At 47.2% G+C, this 10,123-nt stretch overlaps 3 protein-coding genes across 3 annotated transcripts; 1 reads left to right on the plus strand and 2 right to left on the minus strand.

Moving 5' to 3' along the window:
• Positions 1-495: 495 nt before the first annotated feature.
• Positions 496-2,089, plus strand: LOC119368265 (flavonoid O-methyltransferase-like protein Os11g0303600). Its single transcript, XM_037633571.1, has 2 exons — positions 496-1,426; positions 1,633-2,089. Exons 1-2 carry the CDS (start codon positions 617-619, stop codon positions 1,933-1,935), a joined length of 1,113 nt encoding a protein of 370 aa, XP_037489468.1. The 5' UTR covers positions 496-616; the 3' UTR covers positions 1,936-2,089.
• A 719-nt stretch (positions 2,090-2,808) lies between these two features.
• LOC119365498 lies at positions 2,809-6,193 on the minus strand. The gene is made up of 3 exons (XM_037631142.1): positions 6,036-6,193; positions 5,705-5,795; positions 2,809-3,216 (listed from the first exon to the last, which is right to left on the minus strand). The coding sequence occupies exons 1-3, from the start codon at positions 6,103-6,105 to the stop codon at positions 3,078-3,080; spliced, it is 300 nt and encodes a 99-aa protein (XP_037487039.1). The 5' UTR covers positions 6,106-6,193; the 3' UTR covers positions 2,809-3,077.
• Positions 6,194-7,548: 1,355 nt separating this feature from the next.
• Positions 7,549-8,956, minus strand: LOC119365499. The gene is made up of 2 exons (XM_037631143.1): positions 8,197-8,956; positions 7,549-8,151 (listed from the first exon to the last, which is right to left on the minus strand). Exons 1-2 carry the CDS (start codon positions 8,382-8,384, stop codon positions 7,917-7,919), a joined length of 423 nt encoding a protein of 140 aa, XP_037487040.1. The 5' UTR covers positions 8,385-8,956; the 3' UTR covers positions 7,549-7,916.
• Between the last annotated feature and the right edge of the window lie 1,167 nt (positions 8,957-10,123).

Genomic DNA, 10,123 nt, shown 5'->3' on the forward strand with positions numbered 1-10,123 from the left:
GCTTCCACTGGCTGATGCGTGGGTCCGGTGTCGGTGGCCGCTATTAATATAACTGTGTTCGGTCGTTGGCCGGCCGCCATGTGGGACCGCGATGAACACGGGGGGACGCGCGGCGCCTCCACTTCATGTCCGCGCCGACGCATTTCGGGCCCGAATTTGAGCCTAAATTGGGTCGGCGCGGAAGCGGACACGTTTTAGGTTTGACTCCGTGCATTAGACCGACGCTTTGATTCACGGCGACTTAAATAAAAATGGAAGGACGAAATGGGTCGCCCGGTTCGAGTTGGTCTTATGTTGGACAAGTAACAAAGTCTAGTGCGTTGATCAAAGGGCGCACGGGGATGCTAGGCATCTTTAGTTCGATCCCCATCTGGGGCTTTATTAGTTTATTTTTCTTCCTCGGCTCTAGCGATCAGCGAACAAGAAAAAAGGCTAGCTATCCATGCGGTGCGGGAGGAGGGTCGAACGACTCGGGAGATGGATCGTGCCCCTAGCGAACCATTCGGATCTGTAGCTGGAAACCAGATCGTTGGGAATTTAGCTTCTACCATTACTCAAACTCAAAGTAAGATCATAACACTAATACTAGGTGATAGCAGAAGAAAGCAGGGCCAAAATGGCCACCACAAGCGCGGAGCTTCTGCAAGCTGAGGCAGAGCTTGTGCGCCACTCCTTAGGCTACCTCAAGTCCATGGCGTTGCACAGCGCTGTAAAGCTCGGAATCCCCGACGCTCTCCACCGCTGCGGCGGCGCGGCGTCTTTGCCCGACCTGCTATCCACCCTTGCCCTCCCCTGTAGCAAACGGCCATACCTGTCCCGGCTCATGAAGATGCTAGCCGTGGAAGGAATCTTCACGGCTGTGGCTGTGGATGTGGATGCTCCTGCCGCCGGCGAGGGCGAGGGCGCCGCCACTGCGCCTAGCGTCCGGTACGGCCTCAACCCGGTGTCTCGCCTTCTCGTCAGCGGCAGTGGCGGCGCGTGCCTGTCCCCGTGCGTGCTCATGGGCACCTCGCCGTTGTTTCTGGAGGCCTCTCTCCGGCTGCCCCAGTGGTTCCAGAGGGACGGCGAGGGCGAGCCGGCGTCGGCGTTCGCGATGGCGCACGGCGAGAGCCCCTACGGCGCCGCTGGCCGTGACATGGAGTTCAACGCGCTAATAAACGAGGCGATGGGGTCCGACAGCCGATACATGGCGGAGCTCGTCGTCCGCGAATGCGGCGAGGTGTTCACGGGCATAACATCGCTGGTCGACGTCGGCGGCGGGAACGGCACCATGGCGACGGCCATCGCCAGGGCGTTCCCGCATGTCAGGTGTTCGGTGCTGGACCTCCCGCATGTTGTACAGGGCGTCTCAGCAAATGAGTCGGTTGAGTTTGCTGCCGGCGACATGATGGAATACGTTCCACCAGCTGATGCAGTTCTGCTTAAGGTATGATTTAGTATTTTTAAAATTTATTTACAGTAGCATAAGAAAGACAAATTCTACTTCCCGTTCGCATTTATACCAGTTCCTCACAAAACAAGTGAGCGCTTAATAAGAATGGGTGGATCCGACAAAAAGAAGAAGAAAAATGTTGACGTATAAATGTATTGCCTATTCTCTTACTGATAGTTTTTGACTTGTTCGATTGGCAGTGTGTGCTACACAACTGGAGCGACGAGGATTGTGTGAAGATCCTGACAAAATGCAGAGAGGCCATTGCCCAAGGAGCGAAAGCAGGGAAGGTGATAATCATCGATGCTGTTGTTGGATCTCCCTCACACTCACAGCAAGTACTTGAAGCTCAAGTCTTGATGGACATGCAAATGATGATGTTGTTCATGAGCAAAGAACGCGAGGAACTCAACTGGCAAAAGATATTCATGGAAGCAGGATTTAGTCATTACAAAATACAGCCTTTCCTAGGAATGCGATCCATCATCCAACTCTACCCATAGCTTATCCATGGATAGCCCTTTTTCCTCATATTGCGCTATCCATTTTATACTTTCCGCTCCCACGGGATACTTAATAATTGTTAAATTTATGTATTTATTCATTCAAAAGATCCAAATTCGACAGGGATATGTAATAATTATTAAATTTTGTGTACTTCATTCAAAAATCCGAATTCGACACGGATGTGTAATAGTTATTAAATTTATGTACTTCATTCAAAAGAACGGACAGTATATTTCAACAAGAATATCAATGCTACATTGGTGCTCTAGGAACTTGATTGTCCTAATCTTAGCTTTTGACCCTTTGGATCTCAGCTACAATTTTAAGGTAGGGCCATAAGACTAAGAAGTTTTTTAAGTTAAAAATACATGTTTTGTTTTAGTCACCATTAAACTTTCTCCATCATCATATCCATTTTTGTCATGCACTCTCTTCCTCTTCGCCATCATGGTCTTCATCTTCTTGGTCACTTGTGCCTCTGAGTCTCTCTCATGTACCTTTGTTTCTGTTTTTAGTCTCTCTGTTGGATTGTTCAATGTGAATCAGGAGCAACTCCTGGTATGAATGTGTACTCCGGGCCGGTTTTCAGTTGATTGATGAAACCACATTATATTCTGGATGCCTCCAGTATTCGAAACTTTGAAAAGGTTGTGATCTTTGTAATTATTTTTCGTTGTTGTCAAATTTTGGGACACAAAATTAGTAAGTGCTTATTTGGTGTTGGTACTCTTTCGTATAAATTTTGTCCCATCATTAGACACAAAACTGCCTTTCATTGCTCATTAGCAATTGCGCAGAGAAAGAAAGAGGCGCATCATGTGTGAGCAATGAACATGAGGTACCACATGACAGGATCTCAGGCAATCCAGTGCAACATCAGAACACTGTTGTTATATCCAGTGCAACATCATAAAGAGTACAAAATAATGTTACAGAATGAATCTTACATTCACGTTATGCAGATCATATATGCAATTGTGTATAGCACCCTCATTGCTCAGGAAAGGACCTGGCAAGTATCATTTCATTTCGCAATAAAGAAGACTTCAAGGAACAATCCTGGGAGCCAGCCCCCTTTGATGGAGCCCAGGAAAGAACCTAAAACTAATCCAGGATCCAGCACCGACCATGCGGATAATTAATCTTTATGCGAGTGTGACATGTAATGCCTTGTATATTTGTCCACCTTTGGTCCTGAAGAACCGTAGTTCTGTTCATAGTACTCTACTAATGCACAACTACCTAAGGCAGCGATCGTTAGAGCTTGCGCATGCAACCTGCAAGGTAAAACAGAGTTTTAGATGATATGTGCAACTTCTTGAATTATGGCATTGTGCAAATCAGATTCATAGATACAGTCCCCTGGAATCTAGCCAAACCCATGTAGAGTTTTAAACACAACCAGTGTCTATATAGTTGCAAGGTAACAATACTGTTTAGGGTTTCAAACTCTAGTCAAACCTAATTACAACTGGCAGACAAAAATCATCGACTAAGCATGGGTCCTAGGGAAAGTCACTGCAATACTCAAGATATTAGGCTGATCCAGAAGCAAAGGCTCAATTGGTGGCTGACGGCGACCTGTATTTTGATATGTTCTATAATGTTTCCTACTCTGTAGTAGTGCGAGCATAGGACATATTGAAACGGAGCTCGCTGTCAGCCACCAACTGAGTCTTCCCTTATGGTCATCCTAACATGAGGGGTTTACAAAAAAAATGTTTACAATGTTAGGCTGATCCAGAAGCAAAGGCTCAATTAGTAGCTGATACGATCTGTATTTTGATATGTTCTATAATGTTGCCTACTCTGCAGTAGTGACAGTATAGGACACATCGAAACAGAACTTGCTGTCAGCCACCAATTGAGCCTTTGCTTATGGTCATCCTAACATGAGGGATTTACAAAAAACTCTTATAATGTTAGGCTGATCAGAAGCTAAGGCTCAATTGGTGGTTAACAAAAAGTAAGAAACATTACATAGACGAGGCATGCAGCACGCACCCAGTCCGAGCGATATAACTTACCTTAGGATCTACTTGCACTATCATGACCGTGGAAATGATGGAATCAATAATAACATTATCTTGGAAGGAAGAACCAGCGGTACGTGAAATACAAACATCAGTCGATTCCCTCGAGTAGTTGGGTTATTCTACCGATATAATAGGACACGTTTTCCCTAGCCTACGAACAAATGGAAAAACGTTGGTAGGAGATGGAAATAGAATATTCCATTTGGATTCGTCTAACAATCAAGTAATTCAAGAAACAACAAAGCATATCGTGCACAACTCTGAGCAGGCTTATGGGTTGCGCCATCACCGACGTGGCACACTTGTGCGTGCCTCGTCAGCCGGGAAGGCTTGCCGACAAAGGCCAATCGATCGTGGGCTGCACCACTACTTGTTTCCTAATCCGGCTCGTTGGTGCACATTGTCATCCTCAGATAGAGGTTGACAGCTAAGGAAGAGGGGAGACCGGGAGAGGATGACGAGGACGAGGATTTAGGGTCGTTTTTGCAGCTTCTTGGGTGGGTTTGGGCCAGGAATTGCTTTGGGATGGTCTATCCTGGTCAATCTTTTCTAGGTAGATCCTTCAGCTGCTCCTCCACCCATGACCACGTGACTCCCAAACCAGAGCATGTCCTAACGGCTCACATTTGTTGTGGTCTTCAACAGGTCCTCATCTAGTGGGATGATCAAGATCTTGCTCAAGTTTCCTGGGAAGTTGTTTAAGAATTTAAGCAACGTTATCCTGAACGACAGCCCAAGGATGGCCTGCTTGTTGAAGTGTGGAGTGATGTCATGTGGGCTGGATATACACATGTCGAAATAATGATAAGGGGAAGCAATGTCTTGATTCTCAAGTCTATCTAATTAGTATATTTCCAAGTTTGTTAGTACTGTACTTCCCAAATCCCTCAGATTGGTTTAAGTTTTTTTTCCCCCAAAATTCCTATATAACACGAAGCCCATACATATGTGATCACATATCAACTACCAATACACTACCAAGGGAGATTAGGCTCCAACCAAAGGCATGCGACAAGATGGGGCTACAAATAAAACACAAAATACTTGGCAGCAACGGGCCTATTGAGCGGGCATGCAGTAAATTGGCTTGGAATTACATGGGGAAATAATGATCGAATTTAGAAACAAACACCATTTCTTCACATGAAATTGGTTGTGTTACTACCATCCACATACTCATGCACAAATGACAGATGTATTTGCAAGACTAAAAACTTGCAAAAACAAGCAACAACATGATGCTCTTTTAGCCTTAGCAAAATTAGAAATAAGAGGCCACCTAACTTACGTATACAGTTTGTGTCGTACAAGCACAAGCATGCACCAAATTATTAACAAGGTAAATTGCTCATGATGAAATTCAAGAGAAAGTAATTCTCAGACACAAAGGAGACTGAAACAACCAATCTACATGAGCGGCTTGTACAAAACATAAATGAACGGTACAGATTATTCTGTTGTATTCTTGGGCCCAACATAAATTGCTGTTAAAATCGCTTCTAAGCGGCAAGAAGTCAATCCATATTTATTTGTGAATAAGTTTCAGAATTTTCAGTGCTGCCCTGTTAAAGGGCTAGGAATCGATATTTTACTTCAGCAACGAGCTCAAAATTAACCTTCCAATTGTAATAATCTTGTGATGACGGACAGACCAATCTCCAACCAAACGAAGCATATAAACCGAAAGGGGTGAAACGTAAATACAGTAATAAATGATAAATGGGCAAACCTTGCGTGGATGAGCTTGACGCTGGTCTTCATGTTGGGCCGCGACCAGTTGTACGCGATGGAGCTGGAGATCCCGCTAAGCCACAGGCAACCTGCCCTCGCCGGAAAAGAACGTTGCCATGGATTAGAATACATAGGCCTGACCGCCTGAATTGGGGGAAATCAAGGAGTCCCCCGGTAGAGCCAGCGAACGAATATTGAAACATAATCGCGAGATCAAATCCGCGGATTTGGCTGCCGATCGAAACATCGGCATGCGAGGAAACAAACTCGGAATATCCAGATCCGGCCCGGGGAAAACGAATCCACGGGAGAAACTTCGAGGGGATTACCTACGGCTCGGAGCTTGTGATCGACCACCCACTTCCGCATGGATTCGATCTGGCTTGGGGCCTCCGCCATTTGCTTCGCCGCCTCTGTTTCCGCTGCTCGCGTTCGAAGGGAGGCGCTCTGTTTCTTCTCTCTCTCTCTCTCTGTTTTGTCGATTTAATCTGGGAGTTTCGTCGGCCTCTGCTTTATATAGGAGGGCCTGTTTGCTGGTTTGGCCCCTGGAGAAATCTGGAATTTGTTTAGTATCCGCACATGGTTTGGATCCGTTTCACATGTGACATGTGACATGTCGGGCTCGTTTTCTTGTGACGGAAGAAAGGGTGGTGGACGTTTTCTCTTTGAGGTAATAGCACCCCAGGTACCCTAACTTGCACAGAATGTGACGATTTAGTTTCAAACTTGCAAAATTTGACTCCATCATACCCCAACTTGCGCCTCATGTGATGATTTAGTCCCAGGCCAATCACAGCTCGACAATTGGCAGCCAGGTGGCTGGACCGGTCAGCGCACGCACTTTTGCAAGAAACACCCTGTTGTTTTATGTAATTAACCAGCCATTGACAACAATGGTACAGTTTGATTTGCAAGCTTTCTATTTTATCATATAGATACTTCACTTTTTCAGATAGGGTATCTGAACTTGGCGTTGCTGCTGCAGTTGTTTGTTTCAGCATCTAAATTTGTATGCTTAAATTTGATGAGTTGGTATGCTGCTTTAATCATGATCTCGCTGACTTTCCCATGTCCTGTTATTTGTTGATGTCTTTTCACAGCAACTTCCATTTTGGAGATACTGATGATTTTGATCCTTTTGGCGATAACTATGACAATGACAGAACAGAGAATCATGCGCTAGAAAATGCTACTAAACTGAATTACCATTCCTATATGGACAAAAAAACACGAGCCAAATGGAGAAAATGTGACACTGACTTATTTTACCAGGTATTTGAAATCAACTACTCACTACTACTCACTACTACGTTTTCTCCTGCAGTCTTAGCAGACCTGTAGAATCAGAAACATTTTCATGTGTGCAAGGATGGCTGTTATATGTTAGTTTTACAGAGAGTTGATGTAAATATGAGAATTCATTCAGGTTTTTTCTTAAAGCACCACATTATTTGTTGATCACACTCAAGCAGTTGACTATTTATCACACTTGAGTACTCAGACAGGCATGCATAGTTTCTTCCCGAACATCAACTGTTTGCATATACTTGGGACTGGGAAGACAGTGTATGTCTAGTGAAGCATCATGTGTCCATTTTTTTCTTTTCTTTTGGTAACTAAAATTTCATGACTGGTCTCACCAGGATAACATGTGAATGTCAATGGCCATCAAACAGTAGGCTGATAATACCCCTCAGCGTTAGTAGAATTACATCTACTATTACCTGTTGATAGATTATTTATGCTGCAACAATCACTTGTAACTGTACCACTGTTATTGGTGTATTTACATAAGAACAGTCAGTAGTGAAGGTAAGTGGCAACAAGCAGAAACTATTGCCCCCCATATCTACACCACCTCATCATTCAACACAGAAGGATCCAAAGTAAGATTTCATCTTTCAACACAGAAGGATCTAAAGTATGATTTCACCATTCAACACAGAAGGATCCAAACTATTGCACTTTTTTTTTGCTGTTCTGTACTTGCACACATCACAAGTTATGATTCGGAGAAGAGTAAAATCAACTAGCAAGGGAGATGAAATTTGCCTACACTACACACTCACATCAATGTATATCACCTGTTATGTTCATGATCATGTTGCTTGTAAACTTACTGATCCCTTCGACTTCAGTGAAACAGGCAGATTGCATAATTCCACGAAGTTCGCCGTCTTCTCATTTGAATAGAGTAGCTACATGTATGATCAATGGGCAGGGGCACATGATAGTCCATCAGCGCGGGACTTGAAGGCCTGGAGGACAAGCGAGAACCCCGGCGCGGCGGTGGCGACCTCCTCCTCCTCTAGCCACAGCCGGCTCTCCAGCGCGCTGCGCGCCCGGAGCATGACCATGGTGCTGCTGTACGGAGGCTCCCGGAACCACCAGCCGTGCAGGTCCCACATGACGTCCACCGGCGCTCCGTCCACGAACACGGTCTGGTTCCCCCTGAAGTTCAGCCGCGGCCGCCGCGCCTGCCCCGCGCGCTTCCCGTCGACGCTTGCCCACAACTCTTCTTCTTCCACGCTGCCGCTGACGTCGCCGCTGGAGCACCCTGCGCCTACCTGGAAGCAGCGCGGGACAGCTCGACGAGACGCGAGCAACACCATGGCAGGAGCCCTCCACAGCAGCCGTGGGCGACTGCGACGCATGCTGATGCTCTGTGGAGCAGACATTGCCAGCGCCACGAGCTGACAGATCTGAAGGCTGGGGAGCCGCACCAACTTTGGGCTCTTGTGCGACGGGAGGAGGCGGTTGCTGCGTCAGTTCCTCGACAACGTCTCCGCTGCGGCTGGAGACGGGTGGAGGCGACTGCAGGGTCGGTTCATCACCCACCACGACAACAGGCTGAAGCAACGCATCTCCGGAGACAAGGCCCGCCGGCGGCGATGGGGCGGCGAACTCCCCATCCTCGACCTCAACACCAGGCAAGGGGATCTGGCCCGTCGGAGGCGGCAGATGCAGCGGGGAGGCGGGGGCCAAATCTGCCATGGCTGGGAGTAGCGATGGGAGGCCCGAGGGGCTCGTTGCCGGGGGCTTCAGATGCTGAACGGAGCCAGCGCCGGCAGGGGGAGCCGGGGCGGCGAGCAGCGGGTCGGCCGCCGTCACAGCCATGGGGGTGTGCGCGCGTCGACGACCCCCATTCTCCACTCTGAACCTGCAAGCGGGGGGCTGCGGTGGTGAGCGACGAGGGACGCGCGGTGCCGAGAGGGGGGCCGACGGGGCCGGGGCGGCCGCCGCCGGTGGGGGTTGGTGGGGTGGGGGAGCGGGGTCACGGGAGCTAGCCTTGTCATGTGGATGTCACGGCAAATTCAGGTGGAGGTGAGTGCGGGTTGATTAAAGGAAACGGCAGGGGGGTTTGTGTAAAAGTGCGTGTGCTGACCGGTCCAGCCACCTGGCTGCCAATTGTCGAGCTGTGATTGGTCTGGGACTAAATCATCACATGAGGTGCAAGTTGGGATATGGTGGAATCAAATTTTACAAGTTTGAGACTAAATCATCATATTCTGTGCAAGTTAGGGTACCTGGGGTGCTGTTACCTCTTTCTCTTTCAAAATTCGTCTGCTCCTCGAGAGAGAGACCTCGACGGCTCGCCGTCTAATTTGGTTGTGTGCTCTTCAGCCCTTTATCCTTTTTTTTGCGAGTTTCGGCCCTTTATCCTAAGGGCATGGCCAATGCTCCACGGTGGACAGCTGCCCTAGCTATCCACCTAGGCTTGGGTGGTCCAAAATGACGCATGGTGTCGCTTGAAGAGCCAAACCGGCTCCTGCAGAAGAGACGGGCTCCTCCTTGACAAAAGTGGAAAAAGTAGAGAAGTAGGAAGAAAAGTATAGACATGCAAGGGCTCTCTAGGGTGTGTGACTTTCATACATGGTTTGGAATTGATTAAAAGATGGAGGAAGAGAGATTAAGCGTGGGCCTAGTGAGGCAGCTATGCATTGGGTGATTACAATTTCATACTACTGCTCTAACACATTTATCTATGTGGAAAGGCTGGGGCAGCATCAAAGTGATGCTTCCATTGTACATGCCCTAATTTAGCCACTCCCAGAACCTCTGTGTAATGAGACATGGTACAGTACGTGCTTTTGCACATCAGCAGATGAGAAATACTGCAAAAGAAACAAGACAACTCACTTTTATAGATTGATGTAAAAAAACTCAATTTAGGGCATCTCCAACGGCAATCTGCAAAAAATCTCCTGCGTCCATCCGCGGACAGGGGAACCAGTCCGCGGATGCGGGAGGCAGCCATCCAATGCTAACCGCATACATTTCAATTTTTTTTCCAACAAACCGAATGAAATTCATGCAAACACGGACGGATTTCGTACAAACATAACAGGTTTCATACAAACACGACAGATTTAACTACATTTCAAACATTTAGAACCAAAAAAGACCCACCCCTAAA

This window comes from Triticum dicoccoides, chromosome 2B (assembly GCF_002162155.2).
Source record: "Triticum dicoccoides isolate Atlit2015 ecotype Zavitan chromosome 2B, WEW_v2.0, whole genome shotgun sequence".
Lineage (NCBI taxonomy): Eukaryota > Viridiplantae > Streptophyta > Magnoliopsida > Poales > Poaceae > Triticum > Triticum dicoccoides.

Coding starts and splice junctions, on each gene's coding strand:
- LOC119365498 (XM_037631142.1), bottom strand. CDS start 6,105: ATGGCGGAGGCCCCAAGCCAGATCGAATCCATGCGGAAGTGGGTGGTC. Junction 5,796..6,035: donor TCACAAGCTCCGAGCCGTAG/GTAATCCCCTCG, acceptor CGGCGAGGGCAG/GTTGCCTGTGGCTTAGCGGG. Junction 3,217..5,704: donor GTCAAGCTCATCCACGCAAG/GTTTGCCCATTT, acceptor TTTACCTTGCAG/GTTGCATGCGCAAGCTCTAA.
- LOC119365499 (XM_037631143.1), bottom strand. CDS start 8,384: ATGTCTGCTCCACAGAGCATCAGCATGCGTCGCAGTCGCCCACGGCTG. Junction 8,152..8,196: donor TGGGCAAGCGTCGACGGGAA/GCGCGCGGGGCA, acceptor CTTCAGGGGGAA/CCAGACCGTGTTCGTGGACG.
- LOC119368265 (XM_037633571.1), top strand. CDS start 617: ATGGCCACCACAAGCGCGGAGCTTCTGCAAGCTGAGGCAGAGCTTGTG. Junction 1,427..1,632: donor CTGATGCAGTTCTGCTTAAG/GTATGATTTAGT, acceptor TTCGATTGGCAG/TGTGTGCTACACAACTGGAG.